Source organism: Apostichopus japonicus, chromosome 22 (assembly GCF_037975245.1).
Source record: "Apostichopus japonicus isolate 1M-3 chromosome 22, ASM3797524v1, whole genome shotgun sequence".
Classification (NCBI taxonomy): Eukaryota; Metazoa; Echinodermata; class Holothuroidea; order Aspidochirotida; family Stichopodidae; genus Apostichopus; species Apostichopus japonicus.
This window is the reverse complement of record NC_092582.1, coordinates 1,268,738-1,294,663: the sequence shown is the minus strand read 5'-3', so window position 1 is coordinate 1,294,663 and position 25,926 is coordinate 1,268,738. Positions and strand designations below refer to the sequence as shown.

At 37.4% G+C, this 25,926-nt stretch overlaps 1 protein-coding gene across 6 annotated transcripts in view; it reads right to left on the bottom strand.

Moving 5' to 3' along the window:
* LOC139963375 (EVI5-like protein) overlaps window positions 1-25,926 on the bottom strand; it is an 85,985-nt gene that overhangs the window by 15,216 nt on the left and 44,843 nt on the right. For all 6 annotated transcript variants that reach the window (XM_071964063.1, XM_071964062.1, XM_071964067.1 and 3 more), the window contains 4 exons: window positions 22,671-22,823; window positions 21,307-21,453; window positions 18,225-18,383; window positions 6,418-6,564 (listed from right to left, as the gene is read on the bottom strand). In XM_071964063.1, coding sequence (XP_071820164.1) covers window positions 6,418-6,564; window positions 18,225-18,383; window positions 21,307-21,453; window positions 22,671-22,823 — 606 coding nt within the window. The remainder of the gene's footprint in view (window positions 1-6,417; window positions 6,565-18,224; window positions 18,384-21,306; window positions 21,454-22,670; window positions 22,824-25,926) is intronic.

Here is a 25,926-nt window from a genome sequence, read left to right as displayed (position 1 = left end):
TATATCACTGTGAAATTCAAGCAGCTAAACCATGATTTATTATTAATATTATTACAAGATTGTACAAATAATTATTGTATGGTTTCAAATATTTTAGGCCCTTACATATAATCTCAGATAAACTGATCTCTACACTATTGAATAGTTTATACAGCTTAGATTGAAACATTTCATATCTATTCTGTGTGTTCATAATTATATCCCCCAGGGCTCTGTATTATTATGTCCCCCTCGTCACTTGATTTAATAATTTACCAGTTCTTACAAACATTTAAAGTCAGACAAGGGCACAGAAATCAAAGAATCACAGAAACTGAGTAAAACCAACAGATTAAAGCTATTACATACAGGTACATTATAGATTGTACATTGCCTATTAACTACTGTGGAACAAACTGATCTTCAGGGCACACAGTATACACACCATGCATCACAATAGCATACCATGACAAACTCAATATTATGCTACTAGTATCTATATGTTCAGCCAGTACTGTATCATACAAAGTAACTTTACCATGGATGAATACCCTGACCCTGGTGCATATACTAACACTGTACTAACAGTGTCCTATACTAAACACTGTCCTATACTAACACTGTCCTGTACTAAACACTGTCCTATACTAGACATTGTCCTATACTAAACACTGTCCTATACTAACACTGTCCTATACTAAACACTGTCCTATACTAACACTGTCCTATACTAAACACTGTCCTAGATACTAACACTGTCCTATACTAAACACTGTCCTATACTAACACTGTCCTGTACTAAACACTGTCCTATACTAGACATTGTCCTATACTAACACTGTCCTGTACTAAACACTGTCCGATACTAGACATTGTCCTATACTAAACACTGTCCTATACTAACACTGTCCTATACTAAACACTGTCCTATACTAACACTGTCCTGTACTAAACACTGTCCTATACTAGACATTGTCCTATACTAACACTGTCCTGTACTAAACACTGTCCTATACTAGACATTGTCCTATACTAACACTGTCCTGTACTAAACACTGTCCTATACTAGACATTGTCCTATACTAAACACTGTCCTGTACTAAACACTGTCCTAATATTAACAAATCTGAAGTCCTATGTAACCAGCTCCTAGTTCATGCCTTCCTATATACTGTAGATATAACATGTTATTACTGTATATCATGTAGGCTTATAATGATGTACTGGAGCAGCTTAAAGCAATGTCCATGTAACATGGGCCAGGTCACACAGTAATAATCCACGAGTCACTGTGACTAATTCCTGTTCTAGTTTTGTCCTTCCTTTCGCTGCAGGTCATCGCAAGTTCATTTAAAAAGTCTTATCCCTAAAACATCTTGGTAGGACATACTGACCTGGATGTAAACTCTTGAAAAAGGTATTTGATGTCTATTAATAAAATTTCATGAGCCATACAGGAAGAGAGAATATGAAATGCTTAATCCATTACTGATAATCCTTTAAATAGTTAATCTACTAATCACTTATCTATCTTAGTTAATCCCTCACCTTACTGTTTGTTCACAAATGTGGATGAAACTTAAAAATACCTTCTTTGTTTTGGTTCCCAGGTTTTGTAAAAAATTCAGACTACTTTATAAAATCAGAATAAAATTGATCAAATTAGCACATCCTGCTTGAAATGTTCAACAGATGAATGATTAATGAGGGGTTATTTGATTAAGCTACGTGATCTTCAACATTTTTTCATCTAGGCACATTCCTATAGTAGTGATAGACACATTAAAGACAAACTGAAACTTGAAAAACTTTCAATTGTTATTTCACTAGATCTGGAATCAAACTCATTTCACAAACTTTTAGACCCATGACCCAAGATCCTACATGAGGACTGGGCCACAACCCACCAATCAGACTGATGCTTTAGAATGCATGAAAGGCTCTAGCTTGGACAATAATTAATGTATTTCCATCTGCAAGTCCCCAAAACTGGATAATTTACCAACATTGAGATCCCACAACTCGCTGAAAAAATTTGTCGCAACCCATTTTTCAGATGCAGCCCATTGTTTGGAGACCGTCGTTTGAGAAACATGACAGAATTTATGTTTAAAAATTAACTCAATTAGGCTGCTTTAAAGCAAATGGTTTCTTTGCCAAAATTGACTTTAGCACATATCAGACATCATTCCAACCCATCCTGTCCGATTCACCCCATATTACAACATCACAGTACAGTTTACTTGTTACAACTACCTTATTATCCCACATGGTACTATAATATCCATGTAATGCATAACATATATACACATTAATAATAACAACACAGCCAATGACCTATGACCTAGACTACCCACAAGGTCAATGTAATGTCTCTGACCCATTACAGGTCCTTAGGCTGCCAATACTTCTTGGAAAATAAGATTTCCTGTTCTGATTTTACACAATGGTTGGGATTTACCATAACACAAGAAGCTAACAATATTTGTTCCCCACTGAACTTTCATGACATGAACTTTCAAGAAATCCATAGATTACAAACTACTAGACCAGGTTTTGTCTTGAAGGGACATTTAAAGTAAGAAACATGAAAGCAGTGGCCATATTTGTTCTAATTACTATTAATCGCATGCACAAAGGTTTAAGCAAGCAATTTTCAAAAGGGGCATTTTCTCTTTGTCATGCATGTGATGCAAGCATCTTTCTTTGGGTTTTGATAAAACCAAATAGCAATGTACACAATTGTAACAATATCAACGTAAAAGAACCATTTTAGATCATAAATGAAGATTTTGTGGATACATCAAGTAATGGAACATTAAGGAACATATTGCACTGCTGCTTTTAATTTGAGTGGTCTGCTAATAGGGTTAACTATATTTGCACAAACTACCATTTTAATTTCTTCTTTAATTTTTAATATGAGAAAAGTGTGCCTCTAATAAGCCTGGCCAGCACCCAGCAGAACCCACTACAGTAGGATGGTTTTCACAGGAAGAGCTCTGTAATCTAGACTTGATCTCATGGGACAATTGTATAAAATTAGTATTTCTTATTAAATGAAAATGTCAGATATGACATGTAATGTTCTGTAAACACTTTGAACTTTACAGTCTGTGTGCAGTCTCCATGTGAGGGTTAGGGCATTTGTGGTGCTCTTGGTATATAAGCTCACACCAAAGATGTAGTTCAGCTGATGAAACAAACAACAGATAATCAACAGATCAAACAATTAATAGATTAAACAATTAACTGACAAAATATGACAATCATACAAGTTTATAGAGTGTATGAGATAATTTACTAAAGATGTAGATCGTAATTAGTTCCAGGGTATGACACTGTTAGACTTCATCAAACGTTACCGCCTTGATAAGCAGTCTATCCAGTGTCTGCGTCAATAGCAAACATTACTCTACAGTACAGAGAGTACCCTAAGTTTCTTTTCAACAGTTCCTTAAATTCTCAAAGTCCCTGCAACAAGACTAAATTTGGCAAGATCAAGCATTTGAAATGAAATTAATCTAACTTTTCCTGCCACGGTAAAGCAGACTGGTAAACCATGCAGGCAAATGGACACTTGATTAAAATTTGAATGGTAGAAATTGTTTGGCTGGGCTGGAAGTTCAATCATCTAAATTGGAGAGTCCTTTGATATTTAAAATCTCTTGAAGTGTCCTCCCGACCAAAGCAATGTAAGAAAGGTAACATGAATATACCAAAAAGACCTGGGTTAACCTCTCACAAAAGAACAATAGCTTATTATCTCACAACTATGATTCACGATTTGTTTGACTTTTTAAGTTAATCTTGTATTAACAATCTCTTGTTTATTTTGTGTATCTTTTTTGGAAGTATATTTAGAGTAACATCCTTAATGTGAATAACATAAATATTGCCCATCAAATAGTTCAAAGTAAGTCGCTGAGGTTCTGATTGACCTAATTGGAATGTTGTAAGCATCCTTACAAAGACCAATATTAATGAACAATAGAAAACTGAATGAGAAATTATAAATAATGAAAACAAAAGAAAGAAATTTTTGGTTAGAATGTGATTCCAACCAGTGACTTCAGGTTAACAAGCCCTGTGCTCATACGAACTAATACCATGTAGGCAGGGATTACATCCTAAGCCCTGTGTTCATGCCAACTGATACCATGTAGGCAGGGATTACATCCTAAGCCCTGTGCTCATACCAACTGATACCATGTAGACAGGGATTACATCACAAGCCCTGTGCTCATACCAACTAATACCATGTAGGCAGGGATTACATCCTAAGCCCTGTGTTCATGCCAACTGATACCATGTAGGCAGGGATTACATCCCAAGCCCTGTGCTCATACCAACTGATACCATGTAGGCAGGGATTACATCCTAAGCACTGTGCTCATACCAACTGATACCATGTAGGCAGGGATTACATCCTAGCCCTGTGCTCATGCCAACTGATACCATGTAGGCAGGGATTACATCCTAAGCACTGTGCTCATACCAACTGATACCATGTAGGCAGGGATTACATCCTAAGCCCTGTGCTCATACCAACTGATACCATGTAGGCAGGGATTACATCCCAAGCCCTGTGCTCTTACCAACTGATACCATGTAGGCAGGGATAACATCCTAAGCACTGTGCTCATACCAACTGATACCATGTAGGCAGGGATTACATCCCAAGCCCTGTGCTCATACCAACTGATACCATGTAGGCAGGGATTACATCCTAAGCCCTGTGCTCATACCAACTGATACCATGTAGGCAGGGATTACACCCCTAGCCCTGTGCTCATACCAACTGATACCATGTAGGCAGGGATTACATCCTAAGCACTGTGCTCATACCAACTGATACCATGTAGGCAGGGATTACACCCTAGCCCTGTGCTCTTACCAACTGATACCATGTAGGCAGGGATAACATCCCAAGCCCTGTGCTCATACCAACTGATACCATGTAGGCAGGGATTCCATCCCAAGCCCTGTGCTCTTACCAACTGATACCATGTAGGCAGGGATTACATCCCAAGCCCTGTGCTCATACCAACTGATACCATGTAGGCAGGGATTACATCCTAAGCCCTGTGCTCATACCAACTGATACCATGTAGGCATGGATTACATCCTAAGCCCTGTGCTCATACCAACTGATACCATGTAGGCAGGGACTACATCCTAAGCCCTGTGCTCATGCCAACTGATACCATGTAGGCAGGGATTACATCCTATGCCCTGTGCTCATGCCAACTGATACCATGTAGGCAGGGATTACATCCTAAGCCCTGTGCTCATACCAACTGATACCATGTAGGCAGGGATTACATCACAAGCCCTGTGCTCTTACCAACTGATACCATGTAGGCAGGGATTACATCACAAGCCCTGTGCTCTTACCAACTGATACCATGTAGGCAGGGATAACATCCTAAGCCCTGTGCTCATACCAACTGATACCATGTAGGCAGGGATTACATCCTAAGCCCTGTGCTCATACCAACTGATACCATGTAGGCAGGGATTACATCCTAAGCCCTGTGCTCATACCAACTGATACCATGTAGGCAGGGATTACATCCTAAGCCCTGTGCTCTTATCAACTGATACCATGTAGGCAGGGATAACATCCTAAGCCCTGTGCTCATACCAACTGATACCATGTAGGCAGGGATTGCATCCTAAGCCCTGTGCTCATACCAACTGATACCATGTAGGCAGGGATTACATCCTAAGCCCTGTGCTCATACCAACTGATACCATGTAGGCAGGGATTACATCCTTAGCCCTGTGCTCATACCAACTGATACCATGTAGGCAGGGACTACATCCTAAGCCCTGTGCTTATACCAACTGATACCATGTAGGCAGGGATTACATCCTAGCTTTATTCAATACAACCCAGAGACTAGCAGGGAAGGGATTTCCAGGGAAATTCACCTATCTCTTGAAACCAATTTGGTGATCCCTGGTTACACGGTTTGTAAGGTACTTTGACTTCATACACGACCCACTCCCCCACCAACTAAAGACTGCATGGCAAAGAAATGGCTTCATATAAGAACCCTGGCCCCCTCCCCCCTCACAAAGGACTGGATGGCAAAGAATTGGCTTCATGTACGCCACACACCCCCCTCCCCCAACTATGGACTGGATGGCAAAGGAAAGGCTTCATGCAAGACCCCACCCCTCCCTTCATGTAGGCCTTTATGTAGGCCTTCATGTAGGCCCACACCCCCCCCCCAAGCTAGGGACTTGATGGCAAAGAAATGGCTTTATTCAAGACCCCCCCCACAAACTAGGGACTGGATAGCAAAGAAATGGCTTCATGCAAGACCCCCACCACTTTCTGTGCCTTGTACAGTCTGTAACATCACTTATCCTTGCTTCCAGTTTACAAAGTTCATTCTGTGCCTTGTTCAGTCTGTAAACATCACTTACCCTTGCTTCCAGTTTACAAAGTTCTTTCTGTGCCTCGTACAGTCTGTTCTGGAGGACTTCTTTGTGTTTGGCAGATGTTTCCAACTCTGATTTGATCTGTAGTCTCTCCTCTTCTATCCTCCTCATCTGGTTACTTGTCATTTGGTTCTAGAAATCACAAAATAAAAAATAAATAAGGGAGAGAGTAAAATGATGTTTTTGGAGTCACCAAACATTCAATCACAATGTTGCTTAAGATGTAACATGTATTATGGGTAACTTGGAGCTGAAATCAAAAGATTAAAGGTTTGCAACAGAGACCCAAAATTATGTGGATTTTATTAAATGGTCAATAAATTGTGAGTTAGAGGGAAATGTAAGTCCCTTTTACAATTTGTAGTGTAAACACAGATCAGACCCTGGAGGAAGGATCATACCTCAGTGTTCCAATGTAAACACTGATCAGACCATGTGATATGAACCACACCAAAGACTAGGATGGAGGAAGGATCAGACCTCAGTGTTCAACTTGTAATGTAAACACAGATCAGACCCTGTGATATGAACCACACCAAAGACTAGGATGGAGGAAGGATCATACCTCAGTGTTCAATTTGTAGTGTAAACACAGATCAGACCCTGTGATATGAACCACACCAAAGACTAGGATGGAGGAAGGATCAGACCTCAGTGTTCAACTTGTAATGTAAGCACAGATCAGACCCTGTGATATGAACCACACCAAAGACTAGGATGGAGGAAGGATCAGACCTCAGTGTTCAACTTGTAATGTAAACACAGATCAGACCCTGTGATATGAACCACACCAAAGACTAGGATGGAGGAAGGATCAGACCTCAGTGTTCAACTTGTAATGTAAACACAGATCAGACCCTGTGATATGAACCACACCAAAGACTAGGATGGAGGAAGGATCAGACCTCAGTGTTCAACTTGTAATGTAAACACAGATCAGACCCTGTGATATGAACCACACCAAAGACTAGGATGGAGGAAGGATCAGACCTCAGTGTTCAACTTGTAATGTAAACACAGATCAGACCCTGTGATATGAACCACACCAAAGACTAGGATGGAGGAAGGATCAAACCTCAGTGTTCAACTTGTAATGTAAACACTGATCAGACCCTGTGATATGAACCACACCAAAGACTAGCATGGAGGAAGGATCAGACCTCAGTGTTCAACTTGTAATGTAAGCACAGATCAGACCCTGTGATATGAACCACACCAAAGACTAGGATGGAGGAAGGATCAGACCTCAGTGTTCAACTTGTAATGTAAACACAGATCACACCCTGTGATATGAACCACACCAAAGACTAGGATGGAGGAAGGATCATACCTCAGTGTTCAATTTGTAGTGTAAACACAGATCAGACCCTGTGATATGAACCACACCAAAGACTAGGATGGAGGAAGGATCAGACCTCAGTGTTCAACTTGTAATGTAAGCACAGATCAGACCCTGTGATATGAACCACACCAAAGACTAGGATGGAGGAAGGATCAGACCTCAGTGTTCAACTTGTAATGTAAACACAGATCAGACCCTGTGATATGAACCACACCAAAGACTAGGATGGAGGAAGGATCAGACCTCAGTGTTCAACTTGTAATGTAAACACAGATCAGACCCTGTGATATGAACCACACCAAAGACTAGGATGGAGGAAGGATCAAACCTCAGTGTTCAACTTGTAATGTAAACACTGATCAGACCCTGTGATATGAACCACACCAAAGACTAGGATGGAGGAAGGATCAGACCTCAGTGTTCAACTTGTAATGTAACCACAGATCAGACCTTGTGATATGAACCACACCAAAGACTAGGATGGAGGAAGGATCATACCTCAGTGTTCAACTTGTAATGTAAACACAGATCAGACCCTGTGATATGAACCACACCAAAGACTAGGATGGAGGAAGGATCAGACCTCAGTGTTCAACTTGTAATGTAAGCACAGATCAGACCCTGTGATATGAACCACACCAAAGACTAGGATGGAGGAAGGATCAGACCTCAGTGTTCAACTTGTAATGTAAGCACAGATCAGACCCTGTGATATGAACCACACCAAAGACTAGGATGGGGGAAAGATCATACCTCAGTGTTCAATTTGTAGTGTAAACACAGATCAGACCCTGTGATATGAACCACACCAAAGACTAGGATGGAGGAAGGATCAGACCTCAGTGTTCAAGTTGTAATGTAAGCACTGCTCGGGTTGACCCAGGATCAGGGTTGACTTTTACATCCTTTCTTGTTTGATATGCAAGTATTTTGACACAATAGTAAGTACTAGGTATAATTAACAACATGAATGCACATAACATTGCTTTTGGGTTTCACACATTCTCTCCTAATAAACAAACCTTAACCAAAGTGCTCAGATATCGTAACCACAGGGTCAGATACCAAGTGCAGGGTCCAACTGATGTAGACATGCAGAGTCTAAAAGTCACTTGACCTCCTGTAATTGCTTAAGTGAGAAATCAGGGGTTTCCAGTTATGCCTTAATATTACATGGCCTGATTATGTTGACACAAAATTACAAATACAGATAAAATGCAACTTAATTGTACTAGAAATTACAAACAGACCATCTGCATTCTGCATTACACTTAACTTAATAAATTTGTTGCTATCCTGAACTTAATTATTATTTCAAATTGGTAGAGATCTGAGCACTGGTGATCAAATGAGGACATTAATAACTTGTCCTGATATTTCAACCTTATTTTTGATTATATACAAAGCAGCAACAATCTTTGGATACTTCAAAGTGGCCTTCATAATAAGAGTGATCATATAGGAGCTGGTTTTAACTTCACTAGGAAAGTTCCAAGTTTTTACATGAAATATTATATTGAATGAGGGATACTCCAGCATGGAGACTTCAAAGTGTCCTTCATAATAAACGCTGTATAAAGCGCTATATAAATGTCATTTATTATTATTATTTATTATTATATCGAGAGAGGGATACTCCCGCAGTGAGACTTCAAAGTGTCCTTCATAATAAACACTGTATCAAGCGATATATGTCATTCATTATTATTGTTTATTATTATATTGAAAGAGGAATACTCCAGTGGGGGCTCAAGTCTCAATTAAGACTAAGCATTACATGTTATTATCAAAGTTTAAGTGGACATGTGTTTATTTTACCATACTTTACCTATCTAGTGACAACGTTTATCTAATCAAAAGATAAAAAATTAACAACTGAAATCCTAGAATACAGAACTTAATTTGATAATTAACTGTTGTCATTAAAAGTTTCTTCAACTCTGAAAACTGTTCCAATTCAAGAATCCTTGACCTGCGAAAATTCCAAACTTGTAATAGACTCCAAAATAATATTGAGCAATGCAGGGGATGACCACTAGGTAAGTATGGAAGTGAAACAGCTTCACAGAAGACCAAGAAGAGAGCAATATACTAACCTAACTTCTGTACCTATGATCGTAATGCTATCGATTCACAACATCCACTCTTCCATTTCAAATGTAAACATATGTGTTGCAATGTTTTAAATATATTACAGTTCTCCACCAGCCTGTTATGTTTCCCTTTTGTCTCATTTCCAAGCATTTATCACTTTTACTTTTATTGATAATTGATAAATTTGTACTAAGAAACAAAACTTCCAACTGGAATAACAAGGCAAAATGTTCAAAATTATGAAAGTTGCCCGTTTGGTTTGTGTGTATGAATAATGCTGATTTATGTGATAAATGTTTAAAAGTGATAAAATTGGTACAAATTGCATGCTATAAATGGGTAGAAATGGCATGCTATTTAAAGTACATGTAGTGAAGAAAATCTAGGTGATTTTTGAAGCATCAACTGATTTTAAAATATTCTCAGCTCATTATTTTAGGAAAAAAGGAGAGGGTGGGGGGGGGGTGGACATGGGGTGATAGTGGAGGCTTGGCTAGAGTCATGTAAGTCTTCCCTCCACAATGTGTTTTAGCTTTGTAAAGTTTTTTTAAGGAATAACTTTTTACCTTTCCTCATACGAGCGGAGGTCAAAGGGGCTTCGTTCTGGCAAGCATTTCTACCCATGATTTCCTCAGCAAATTCATGGGTAAACACACTATTAATGTTAAATCTCAACCTTTCAAAAATTCATCCATTCTTAATTTATGTTCACAGATATTTCAATAAGTACTATTGATATAATTTTGATCCCTGTTTGAGGGAAGATCACGCAGGGGGGACCAGTGTAACCTCACAAGGAACTCTGGTTGGTTTTTCGTCGTCAATCATTTCTGTGGCCTGATAAGATGACTTATCTTGATGATTACAGAGTTCACAATTAATCAAACACAAAAGATAATACTTCATAATAAAAGTTTACTGAATAACAAAAACAATTTTAGAAGAGTTATGGTGGACTGTTAAACACTTAACAATATATACCATAGTAACAAGAGAATCATAACAGGGTGAACAAACTCTGTAATACATATACTGAACTTAAATACTTAATGTAAACAATTGAAAGAAAACTTCTGGAAGTTTCTTCAAGCACAATAAACAGAGAAAATTCTAGAAGATCTCGGTCCAGTTTAGGTTTCTTCGATATTGTCCAGATCTTGCATTGTTAGTAGTCTACAGTACATCGTGAACCAATGTTTTAAACCTTAATGCCACCTCATTTGGAAATAGACCCAACATGACCCAACATTTAAGCAGAAATGCTTCAAGAGCAAAGAGAAAAGTAAGCATGTGATGTGATTAGATGTTCTGCTACTGCTGGAACAGATGAAAAGCAATGAAAGCTAATCCATCTTGGATGCAAAATCATAACTTAAATGTTGCCAATAGGAGGATGGAAGTGTAGGGTTGTATGGGAGAGTGAAGGGGAGGGGGAGGGGTCGTGTTAAGGGAAGATGAGTAAAATCAGCCTAGTAAATGTTAACATATGATTGCATCCACTATAAAGAAAGTTTAACATATAGCCTGGGAAGAAAAAAATGTTATCCCAAACAGAAAGAAATAAAGAAAGAAAGAATTAAGAAACAAAACAAAGAAAAATTGATTATATAAGGGAAAAAGAACCCTTCATTGCTGATACTGATTAATGCATGTACCAGTAGCATATATAGGAAATGTGATGCTAATATTTAGGAATAACCACAGAGTATACTGATAATTTGTCCAACACCTTACTTAGTATATATGCATGGTAAAGTTTAGAGCAAACAGTTTTGAAAGATTTGTGGTTAATTTTCATAATGATTTAATGCCTGGTAAAATACTTATATTACAAATGTCTTTACTTTGCGGTTTTTCAATTGATCATGATTAAAAGCACACATACGATAGAGATCAACAAATGGATAAAGAATACAATTGAGGGAGCTATGCAGGAATTCTATCAGTTAAGGGGGTCCCTCGTCTGATACGGTATATGACTTACTATCATCCGACTGGCATGTTCTTGTGCTTGAAATCCAGTGGTGGCAGTATTTATCTTTGACTTTCATACGCCACCACAGATCAATAGTATATGCATGGTAAAGTTTAGAGCAAACAGTTTTGAAAGATTTGTTGTTAATTTCATGATGATTGAATGCCTGGTAAAATACTTATATTACAAATGTCTTTACTTTGTGGTTTTCAATTGATCATGACTAAAAGCACACATACAATAGAGATCAACTAGTGATTCTATCAGTTAAGGGGGGGGGGGGTCCCTTGTCTGATTGTATATGACTTATTATCATCAGACTAGGCATGTTCTGATCCATGAAATCCAGTGGTGGCAGTATTTATCTTTGACTTTCATACACATCCAGAGATCAACATGTGTGATTTGATAGTTGAATATTAATCTGTGCAAGTACTACACTGGCAGGGATGATAACTATAGATAAGCCACTGCTAAGGGGCTATGCAGGAATTCTATCAGTTAAGGGGGGTCCCTCGTCTGATTGTATAGTTAGACTTATTATCATCAGACTAGGCATGTTCTGGTGTATGAAAACCAGTGGTGGCAGTATTTATCTTTGACTTTCATACACATCCAGAGATCAATATGTGTGATTTGATAGTTGAATATTAATCTGTGCAAGAACTACACTCGCAGGGTTGATAACTATAGATGAGCCACTGGTAATTTTTCACAAAATGTGGTGTATTGAGTGACTGGTTGATAATTACAATAAAAAAAACCTTTAAAATCATGCGTGACACAGCACACTGAAGTCACTCACATGTATGATTTCATCATAGCAGCTTGTAATGTTAAGTCACTCTACGTAACCAAGCTTAAGTGTAGTTCCGTAATATCATCCTGCTCACATATAAAACATGGTTTAGCACCATAATACATGAGTAGCATGATAAGTCGGAAGACCACCACCCGCTCTCTCTGATCCTCAAATCAGCTATTGCTCCATGTACCTAAGTGGAAGCTCAAGTCATTTGGTCAACGATCATTTTCTAATGCCGCTCCTACTCTTTGGAACTCACTTCCACTGCACATCAAGTCGGCACCCAACGTTAACATTTCAAAAACAGACTCGGAACGTATCTATTTTTTACTGCCTTCCCTGAGCACTAGCGCCACTTAGCATTGGTTTTCCTTTGGATCTTGGCGCTATATAAATTTGCATTTATTATTATTAATACCCATTGATTTTAACTCAAATTAAAGTCTACTATTTATACAGTTCCAGAAGGTGAAGCATGTCTTCAGTGTCCAGTTTGTAATTAGCCCCATAACTGTAAACAACAGCTGACACAGAATAGAGAAAGACTTTGGCAGCCTGATTAATATCTTATCAATGGCCCCACAAAATTTACATCCTGTTTGTGTTAAGACTCACAGTACGATGCATCACACTATCTTCTAAATACATGCTTCTCCACATTTATCTTGTTGCCCTACCAGCTCCAATAACAAACCTATTCAACTTGTTAGATTGGTAAATAATTTCTTCTACACTGGTTTACTTTCAATGTCTTTTATAGATAAATGTAGAGATAAACCTAATCAAATTACTTAATATGCTGTAAGTTGAAAAATAAAACAAGATCTCTTGAAAGTTTGCCTTTTTGGTATAAACATTTTTTGAGTTGAAGCCAATTTATTCTTTACCAGGATTTTATTAGTGACATGTTGGGAAATTGGATTAAGCAGGTTAGCAAGAACTACTTCCTTCCACTTGATGAGACAAACCCTCTACCAGCAACCTCACAAGACTAATAAATATTACCATTTCTACATGTTGACTGTTGATATGTTTATGTTCCAATCTACAACAGTGAACAGTACACATATTCCTTATTAGAATCTGAGTAATATTGCAGTGTCAAACAGCATTTCATACACATCGATCTCTAATATGATTGGATCATCTCATTATGTGTTTCTTGATTACCACTTAATACATGAACATCCAAATTAAGCATTAATTATTGGACTGGAGATTGACTCACAAAACACCTACATGGGTTGTGACAATCAATTACTACTACTCAAATGACCTTGAAAGTTTCATTCCAGTTATAATCCTTCAACAGAGACTTAATAGACTATAATTTGGGAGTGGGAAAGGAGAAGGGAAAGAGAACATAGATTAGGGAAACATGATGTTATTAACATTGAAAGTCAATGGATGACAGCTGTCTTATTATCTAGCAAAGCTGCTAGGAAAGTTTGGCTTCAAATAGAATTTAAACCAGTGACCGATGGATTAAAAGTCCTGTGCCATAACTACTGAGCTATCCAGCCCTTATCTAATGGGTATTCATGACTATTTCTTTGCTATGGGAAGGGAGAGGGGAAGGGAGATGGGGGAGGATAAGGGAGAGAGAAATGGAGATGGGGAGAGGGGAAGGAGAGGGGAAGGGAGAGGGAAGTGTGAGGGGAAGGGAGAGGGGAAGGGAGAGGAGAATGGAGAGGGGAAGGGAGCTCTAGGGGAAGAAAGTTCCAATTATCTACAAAAAACGCTAATAGTAACTCAAGAACTACTATGTAGGTACTACATAGATCTGGTACCTAGTACTAGTATGACATAGTATTGATCTACATATTACACAGTATCTAGTATGACATAGTACAGAGTACCTACATCATACATAGTATCTAGTAGGACATAGTATCACCTACAGTATCTATTTCATATATATAGTACCTACATAATATATAGTATTACTACTGTAGTACAGAGTACATTATACATAGTATCTAGTACGACATAGTACATGCTAACTATATAATATATAGTACTTACATAATATATAGTAATTACATAGTACAGAGTACATTATACATAGTATCTAGTACGACATAGTACATGCTATCTATGTAATATAGTACCTACATAATATATAGTATTACATAGTTCTAGTAGCTACACTGAGGGGTATATTACCTGTCAATATTCCATGGCAAAGTTGCAACACAGCTAAATTGCAGTATTGAAGGAAGCGGGTTGGATATCCTCTCACAGCGTAATCAACCAGCCAAAATATTGTTGACCCCTTTCACAAAGCCACAATATACACCTGCTTGCATAATTTATCGTTTACAAGCTCAGTTTATCCTTCAAAGTTGATCCATTTTACACAAACTTAACCTTCGAGTCCATGGTAGCTATGATCTTTTAGTTGAGTAATATGTTGCAAAGCAAACAAGACTGAGAGAAAAGATTTCAATATTAAAACTACAACATCTGGTGCCCTTGAAGCTTGCAGATAAATATGACAACCTTGCAAAGCTTTCTTTGACAGATGTGGAGGCTTTTCAAATAAAGTGACTTCAAAATCTAGAACCAGAAATTACAGCCCGGAGGAAAATATTATTTTTGGTATTAAAATGGCTAAGATTGAAAGCAATTGGAAAAGAGCAAAGCCACTTTTGGCCAAAACAGGGTTTCAAACTAGTGTTGCACTGATTATCGGCATGAATAATTGGTATTTACCGATATCGGTCTGATATGGATATTAGTAAACTATGCATCATTAACAGATAGTTCACAACCAATGTTGGTTCTTCAAAACAGACATCCTTTTTTCAGAGTTGAAATGAACATATTCTGGCCTTGAAACCAATCCCCTTTCTGCGGCATTTTAAGGCAATCCAAAACACAATTCGGTGCTCTTATACCCTTGTAATGGGAACAGTTACAATATTGTCTCCCTGGTACCTGTTTGCTAACTTTGGTTAGTTCCCTGGGTACCTATTCATTACACAATCAACCTACAACTCAACTAGGCCTATACTATAGGGACGTACATAAAGCCTAGTGTTACTACGTACATAGGCTATGCAGGCCTTCCATAACGTATTTAAAGACTGTAAACAACTGTTCATTCTCATGAACTAATTTATAATGCAAGGCTGCATATTTATATTTACTACTTGTGAATTAAATGTGCTTTTAAAAGCAATGTGTGTGATGTCGTTGTCCCAATGATGTTGCTTTAATAGTGATCTATGACACAGTGTCATAACTGGCAAGCATGCATCTCTACAGCCTTTCAAGCCTAACAGTACAATGCCCCATTGAATGAATTACTCATGAAAATGTGGTTTGGGTGACTGAGGAATTCCTTAAATCACTTGTTGGGTCTATTTGCATAAAGTAGCTAAGTACTGTATAATTAGGAAAAGGGAGACAATTTACAGTATTTTTTATTGTACTCATCGCACTAAGGATAGCTCTCCAGGGAGTCCCAACAATTAATACATGAGTTGGAACAGAAACTATATCAATCAACCCATTTTGTTAAATGATGATGTTGTTTGTGTAATTATGGACCAATTGCATGTTGCTTGATTCTGAAAATGGAGAACAACTTAGTGACTTTATGAATTTCCGAGCTGGGTATTAGCCTCAACACATCACTCCACACTATTCATCATTCGTGCGAGTCATACTCCTGTTAGGTGTGGACTTCTGTCAACAATCTTGGCACAGAATTAGCACAACATAATTTTGTATATTAGGTTGATTTATTTGGCCTATCAAACTGCTAAAAAAGGTATACCCTGGAAGCAGCTATAGCCCGCACCCATTCCCCCGCTGAGGTAACATCATGACCAACCACCTGCCTCATCAATGAATCATGGGTTCAATCTATGTTTAATGTATTGTCCATTTTAGGACTCCACAGATAATTGCATAACAAGTTGTCTAAAACAGAAAGATAGAATTCAACAATTTCATATCTGAGTAATGTGAAAAGCTAAAAAGATGGGTGAAGGACCAACACATTTATCTTTACTTGCTCTGTATCATAAATTTGTTCTTTCAAGTCCAGATTATTGCTATAACTCTTCTTCAAATGTGTTCATAGTGTGGCCCTTGGGCCACATGTGGCCTCTTAGTATATTTTCTGTGGCCTGCAGTAAAGTTTACAAACCTCTATCAATGAATTATGTATCTAGGGCCTAGTTTTGGGGGACTCAAGTTTGTATAGGCATATAGTGCTAACTTGCAGTAGGATATATTTCAGTATAATAGATGAATCATATTCATGCATAACCATCTTGATATTCATTCAACCATATCATGTAATATTCCCCATTTCACAGCTAGGAGTAGGCAAATCTCTTAGGGTTGCAGTCCATGGGATTGGGTACAGAATTGTAGGATGTTTGTTACCAACCACTCCTCTCACTGAACTGGTCAATAGTTTAACTCAAGGTTAGAATGATTACCTGTGTTTGTAATTCTCTTAGTGTTGCAGTCCATGGGATTGGGTACAGAATTGTAGGATGTTTGTTACCAACCACTCCTCTCACTGAACTGGTCAATAGTTTAACTCAAGGTTAGAATGATCACCTGTGTTTGTAATTCTCTTAGTGTTGCAGTCCATGGGATTTAGCACAGAATTGTAGGATGTTTGTTACCAACCACTCCTCTCACTGAACTGGTCAATAGTTTAACTAGGGGGTTAGAATGATTACCTGTGTTTGTAATTCTCTTAGTGTTGCAGTCCATGGGATTTGGTACAGAATTGTAGGATGTTTGTTACCAACCACTCCTCTCACTGAACTGGTCAATAGTTTAACTCAAGGTTAGAATGTTTACCTGTGTTTGTAATTCTCTTAGTGCTGCAGTCCATGGGATTGGGTACAGAATTGTAGGATGTTTGTTACCAACCACTCCTCTCACTGAACTGGTCAATAGTTTAACTAGGGGGTTAGAATGATTACCTGTGTTTGTAATTCTCTTAGTGTTGCAGTCCATGGGATTTGGTACAGAATTGTAGGATGTTTGTTACCAACCACTCCTCTCACTGAACTGGTCAATAGTTTAACTCAAGGTTAGAATGATTACCTGTGTTTGTAATTCTCTTAGTGTTGCAGTCCATGGGATTTGGTACAGAATTGTAGGATGTTTGTTACCAACCACTCCTCTCACTGAACTGGTCAATAGTTTAACTCAAGGTTAGAATGTTTACCTGTGTTTGTAATTCTCTTAGTGTTGCAGTCCATGGGATTTGGTACAGAATTGTAGGATGTTTGTTACCAACCACTCCTCTCACTGAACTGGTCAATAGTTTAACTAGGGGGTTAGAATGATTACCTGTGTTTGTAATTCTCTTAGTGTTGCAGTCCATGGGATTTAGTACAGAATTGTAGGATGTTTGTTACCAACCACTCCTCTCACTGAACTTGTCAATAGTTTAACTCAAGGTTAGAATGATTACCTGTGTTTGTAATATTCTTAGTGTTGCAGTCCATGGGATTTAGCACAGAATTGTAGGATGTTTGTTACCAATCACTCCTCTCACCGAACTTGTCAATAGTTTAACTAAAGGTTAGAATGATCACCTGTGTTTGTAATTCCATTACTCTCTGTCTCACTTCCTTCAAGTCAGCGACTGCCTCTGCTTCTCGTAATCTGCTGGACATTAATTCTTCCGATAATGTTTGGATGGTTGGTTTGGCTGCCCCCTGCTTCCTATTGGCTGATGCTCTTTGCAGTTGTTTCTGGGAAAGTAAAACAGATTGTATCAGTTAAGGTTACCTTTTTTCAAAGCTTACCTTTATTAGAAATCAAAAATTGGATTGCAGGCAAACACTGCACACAAAGAGCTCAGTGCCTTTTACCTTACATTCTCCTACACTTTAACATCTTGAATTTGTAAGGTATGAGTGTTAGAGCAAAGCAAATGCACTTACTATGAGGGGAGTAGACACAAGTGCTGTACACTGATAAGAACATTCAATAATGAACTCCTTCTTACTCCTTTCGAATCCCCATCCTCCCCCCCCCCCCTCTCTCTTCTATCTGACTCACAAATGATTGGTCATCATTCCTCACCTCCCTCTCTCCCATCCCCACCTCCCAAAAAGAGGTTTTTTTCAGTACTAGCCAGAATCTCTTTTCACATTACGACATGAGAATCTTTTAATCTCCAAGAAACAAAGGTTTTCAGTTACACTTAAGTCCATAAATAAATATATTTCCTTTATTCTGTTTTGATTCTACATAATTCAAGTATTTTGGTCACACAATTATCTTTTAAAAACCAAATATAATTACAAGTATCTGCAGTCTTCTGCTTGGTTTTTTAATCTGAAACTTCGCCTACTGTATGTTATGTTAAGGAGTATACTGAATCACACCATGCACATACACTCTTATATGGATGACCAGAGGGCAAAGAATATGATACTGTAAAGGTCATTCAAGTTGACCTACTATTAAAATTCACCATTTTTCCTACTGATATATCTCAAATGGCCTAGTTTCAGTATCACAGAGTCACTCATTCCCTTCAAGCAACCTCTTCATATTTTATTTGAATTTCGATATGCTTTATAGTTTTGTTCACCACATGACATATACTTGATCAATCTCAGATAACCTATAAGGTCCATTTAAAAAGTCATTAATATTGACAAGGGGTGACAACTACAAAGTTCTGTTCAATTTCACTCACACAAAGTTAACCAATGGCACTAATTTTTGACAAGACTCACTTTGGTTAAGGGACAGTAATCAAACTTAAAGAAAAATAATTTCTTTGTTAGTTAAAACTATTTTAGAGAATTTTCCTTGCCTTTCTGGAAATGAAATTTGATCGACTGAATTGTCTTGTTATAAATATATAGTTGCAGTGAGTTGTGTATTGTGCAAGAGTTTGAAGAAAACCACATTTATCTCAATCTCCCGCTGGACTGCAGAAATCATGGGAAACTTATGAAATATCGTTGCAATAATGTTGGGGAACGTTATGAAAATCCAGAGAAAAATTTGCAGTATAGGCTCCAGTTTGCGTAGTTTTCAGAGATTCATGCTAATGAAGCTAAAACAATGATTTTAACATCAAACAGGAAATTTAACCTGTATTCTAGTGATAAGAAAAAGTTTCATGCAAATTAAGTGAAACTGTATACAGTTCAGTCCAGATAACACAGTAGGTTGTTGCTATGTGTTTTAAGTTTCAATGGGACACTAAAACTTCAAAATTTGATGTAAGTCCTTAGAATAATCTCACTAGAAAGGCGGGTGAGGTAAAGACATCCCTGTTGATTGAGCACTAGATTAGATCTTTGAATACTGAATGATGTCCTAAGCAATGTCACTGGAAGACATTTAATCAGGAGTTGCATTTGCCAATTGTCATAATTTTAATTAAACCTATCACAAAGTAACAGATGTGATTGATCAAACTAACTCTTTCAAGATGTTTATTTCAAATACATCTTAATTCTACTGTATGATGATTGTATTGGATTCAGGATATTTGCTGCTCTGATATAATTTTTGCATAAATTAGTAAATTCACATACCAAATGCAAATCAGATTTATAAAAAATATTTTCTGTCTTTTTTCTTCATTTTGTGAGATGAAACTTGATGGGTTCAGCTAATGAACTGCAATGAAGTGAGATTGTAGTATTGAGAAGCATCAACAGTTTGTTCTACCAGACACTGCTTTAAAAAGTAGAATGAAAGATGAATTATATCTAATTCTCTCTGTTCACACAAAATAAGAAAGACCTTACAGAACTACAGCAATGTGTCTCACAAGTAATACTGCTGTGAGTGAATGTTTTAGACCTTACAGAACTACAGCAATGTGTCACACAAGTAATACTGTTGTGACTGAAGGTTTTAGACCTTACAGAACTACAGCAATGTGTCTCACAAGTAATACTGCTGTGAGTGAATGTTTTAGACTTTACAGAACTACAGCAATGTGTCTCACAAGTAATACTGCTGTGAGTGAATGTTTTAGACCTTACAGAACTACAGCAATGTGTCACACAAGTAATACTGTTGTGACTGAAGGTTTTAGACCTTACAGAACTACAGCAATGTGTCACACAAGTAATACTGCTGTGAGTGAATGTTTTAGACCTTACAGAACTACAGCAATGTGTCACACAAGTAATATTGCTGTGACTGAAGGTTTTAGACCTTACAGAACTACAGCGATGTGTCACACAAGTAATACTGCTGTGAGTTTTGAAGGTTTTACTGTCAACAGTGTGACTCACCAGCTTTAGTGAAAAGAGAACCTGTTTCTGTTATCAATCATAACTCAACTTTGACTGCCTTTAGTGCTGGGAAAAGGCCCAGCTTTCAATTATGCACTGATTTCCCTACTTGGGATGACAAACTTGCCTGGGAAATAAGATACTGGACTAACAACAATTAAGAAGTGTAATGAAGCAGACCATATATACACTTTATGTCAAAATTAGTGACCACAAAGGATTGGATAACAACACAGTTAGATAAATAAGGACTATAGTCATAAGGGTCTCTGAAATTCAAGGATCTTTGAAGAGAAACACTAATGTCTTACACATGCAAATAACCTTCTTTAGAGGCAGCAAGCAATTATTTTTAAGACAGACAATGCTACCAAACTAAGAGGCAATATTAATATTCACCAACCTGCCATTGTCCCTCCAAGTCATTAACCTTCTGCTTCAGTTCCTTGAGAGCAGAATTTGCCTCCGCCTCTCGGAGTTTGACAGCTATCAGCTCATCCTGCATGGCGGCCACCGAGTGATTCGGATCGTCCTTGGCCCTTCTGTTTGCCTAGAGGGAAGAATCATTTGAAAAATTCTCAATTTATACCCAAAAAGTTCTGGTTATTTCCAGGGTGGGAATTTGGCAAAAAAAGTTGGTAAGCATATTCTCATTTCTTGATGAAATGTGCTTACCAACATGAGCCAAGAGTTCTCAGTTGGTAAGCACAATTCATGAATCGGTAAGCACAGCACAATGACCTGAAAAATGAACAAATATCAAGTCGTGTTGTTTATAATACAATATGCGACCAATCAAATGAAGGCAAGTACAACCATACCAGCACATCCTGTGATCTAGTATCCAGTCAGAGCCACATAGAGGGTGATGCAGATGCACATTGTTGCTACGGCAAATTTGGCAATTGAAGTTGGAATAATTTGCGATGCATACACAGTTAGTCGTAGGTATGTGACAGTCCAGGCACGATCGCTGAGCTAGCAGCCAGCTGTGTGCGGCCTGCTCGTTGGTGCTAGCTTTTTGCTAGCTGCGCGACAAATTAATCCTCCGTAACTTAGAAGCAGATTGCAGATAAGCCTACTACAGTCCGATGCAGTCACTTACGGTCAGAATTTTTGGTACGCTCATTACAAGGGTGTGTAGTACTAGGCCCATTTGATTTTCTTATTTTGGTAAGCCATATTTTCATTCCAGTACGCTAGCGTACCGGCGTACCGTAAAATTCCCACCCTGGTTATTTCAGCATGGCACAAACAACACATTTATATATTACAATAGTGAAATATTTTATTGTAAACCATTTTACACATCTACAGGCCAAAAAGTTACATCTTGCATCCAGCAACTGTGGTTTTACCTTTAAACTTCTAACAGTTGGCAACATTCACTATTTAAATTTTTGTTGTTGATAATTGTTCATCAACTTTTAATGTAAATGTAGTTTTGAGGTATTCTTATATACTGAGTCATAGTGGACTTAGACTTGGTAGTATTATAAAACTATTGGATAGTTTTCACGTTATCAATTCGCAACATTTAAAGCTGGTGCCTTGCTTGGCCTTCAAAATTTCTGTTCCCCTTACAAATTGCCCAAAACATTTCTGATGTTGGCAAAACCTCTGGAAGTAAATAAATTGTTTGTTTCACCGCTGTATGTACAGTTCATCTTCACATTAAAATATGAACACAAATTATTTGAACTTGGATGAAAACCTTGTATATTCATAGCTACTTTGGTAAATGACAATAAAGATTTGCAATGTCACCTCCTCCAGGTCTTGTATTTTATCTGTTAGCTCCTTTAGACTCTCCGTGGTCTCCGCCTCTCGTAACCTCACAGCGATGAGCTCCTCTTGTAATGCTACGATGATTGCTTCGGCTTCTCGGTCTAAAACAGTGCTATTCGAGCCACTCTTTGCCTGCCAGATAATATAAAAATTTAACAATATCAGAAAATATTAATGCCACCGACGAATGTCTTTAACAACTTGAGAGATATTTGATATATATACATGGCATTACATAGTCAGCTGTCTAGCCTTTGCTGCTTGCTGTATTTTGACATGTTAATTGCGCAGAAGATTTCTGCAAAGTGAACAATATTGAAGGAATCTGATTGATGGACAATATTGCTGGCTAGACTTGGAGATATTCCAAAATTTGGATAAATTATGCTCAACACTGGTGAATCAGAAAAAGAAGATGCTGGGATGATCCATTGAACAAGCAAATACTGATGATCACAAACAATATCAATTAATCTCTGATTTATCAATTAATCTCTGATTTATCAATTAATCTCTGATTGATATTATAAGTGAGTTTGTTCCTCTATTTTGCAGAGTTACAAAGTACAATGACATCAAACCCTTACATCAACAATTATAACTGCACAGGGTTTTATTTCAATAGGTTATTAAAACTGGCTCCAAATTTTAGCCTGCAAAGAACTTTTTTATTTTATCAAACATACTCTCTTGTATACTGTACAGTGATCCTCCATGATATACAGTTCCAAATCACTGTTAAAGTTGACAATCAAAGGAGGGGAACTGTTCTGGAGGTGACTTTATAATTCTGTGGCAATTTGAGCATTGTTTTTTGTTTGTTTGGAGCAAATTTGTAAAAATGAGAGCAATACTGATGGACACTTATTAAACAAGGGTGAACAAATGGTATGATGCATGCAATTGCATGTAATATTTGGCTCTGTCTGTTAAAACATAAACTTATACATAAACATGCACAATATGGAAGAATGAAGAAAAGAAGTGTTGTAACAAACTTTATGAGAACCATTCACGAATAAATATCAAATGTAGATTTGTACCTAAAATTAAAATTATGCCTTTCTGCAGAATTTAGAACTTTTGTAAAAAATTAAAAACTTTGGGATTTATATTTTCTTTCTGCAAACCAACTGTTGTTGATATTGTTTTGTAGCAGAATATCAAAGTGTTGATACTGCATAAATATGTAAAATATAATATAGTAAACATTTAACAGTCTTTGTAGTACAAGTATGTACTGTACAGTACATATTGTACTGTACTTGTATACATTAATAATATAGCTTTATAACAGCTCCAGACTTAATTGCAACAACATGTAATTTGACTTAAATTGAATGTTCCTGTCCTTCAAGGCAGATATCGGGCTATCTATCATGAATAATTAAGAAATGTTATCATCTCAACCTACAGTAAAAACATTAAAGAAGCCACAGTCTGGAAGTGTTGGTAATAAACATGACCATTGAAGGAAATATAAGGTACCTAAACATTTCCTTTAGTATTTTCTATTACAACCACATAGGGAATAACTAAACAGGATATATTCATACTGCCCACATTGCATTACAGTATGACATGAATGAACTGTAAAGCAGAAGGTTCCCCAACCTGTTGTTGCAAAATGCTTCAAAATGTTACAAACACAGCTTTAGATTCAATAACAGATCTACTATCATTGTGCTGAAATAGAACTTTCCCACACATTTGTGTGGTTTGATTCACAATATTTAATGTGAAACAACACTAAAGACCTGTGTTCACATACATGATGCTCTCTCAATAAATATATAGAACGTTCCCACATACTTGTGCAGTTTGATTCACAATATTTAATGTGAAACAACACTAAAGACCTGTGTTCACATACTGTACATGATGCTCTCTAAATAGAAATAAATCATACAGGGTGATGATGACTCATACATGAAAAAATGTGTCTAACTATAGACATGATCTCAGACAGATTGAAGACTACAGTAAGTATGAGAAACACCTCTTCATTTATCCTTACCCTGGACACCTAAGATATGTTCAAGACTTCATGATGTGTTATTAAAGTATATGACTTAAAAGGTGATGCACATGTAAATGTTTATAAACTTGAACAAATTTGTCACACTGAACAGACAGAGGATGGATTTGTACAAAAACATGTAAGAATTTTGAGTATTGAAAACTGTATACAGTTACTCTGGAACATACAATACAGGGAGAAAGACTGAGGGAGATCAACTGGGAGTCCTAATTCAGGGGGAAGGGGAAGAGAAGGTGGAGAGAAGGGGGAGAGAAGGGGAAGGGAGAAGGGGGAAGGGAGAAGGGAGAAGGGAGAAGGGAGAAGGGAGAAGGGAGAAGGGAGAAGGGAGAAGGGGACAGAGAGATCGTTTAAAAGCATTAGAGGGGTACAGAAGAGACTCTTAGGCTTTTCAAGATAATAAATTTGTTGTTAATAGTCCAGATGCAGTCCATTTAAGTGCATGAAATCTTTGGTAAAAATTCTGATTTTGAACTTGTTTTTAAACCAATAAAAAGATACAGTAGTTAACTGATGATGTACTGTAGTACACTATATTGATAGCTGGCTGTATGTTCATAATCATAATAATTTGCTGTACCACTAATATTAGGTTTTAGCTAAGACCTCACAACACTTCATTGCTACGTATAAGAATACCTGTTGTGTCATTTGACACTGGATCAGTACAGTAACATGACACACAATTTTTAAATAATTAAGGAATAAATTGTTAGGCTGCCTGTTTATGGTGAACAAACCGCCAAGACCCTACATTTTGGGGAATAACGGTCCATTCTACACCCCAAAATTTATGAAAAATATCCGTTGAAAATTTGGGTGGAAAAAGCTTCTTGTAACAATAACAGGCAATCCGACAACCAATCAAAGAGCAGGATTTGTGCTGGTTTCTCTTACCTCCATGCTGTTTGATTTTAATTTGTCAAGGTGAAAAAAAATGGCGACTTTGGTCTAGTAATAATGCATGTGTGGATACATAATTTATGCATAAGCTAACAAGTTTACTGTGCGTGACAGTCAAAGGTTAAAACGTTCAGTACGTCATGTGTAGACTAGACAACAAGTGACAATGTTAGGACAGTAATATTAGTTGTAAGATACAGTGAAAATTTGTAAACATGTTCACCCAAAACTGATTAACGCTAGGTTAAGAACATTGTAATGGCTTAGAAATGTTGGTCACATCAATTGACTTTC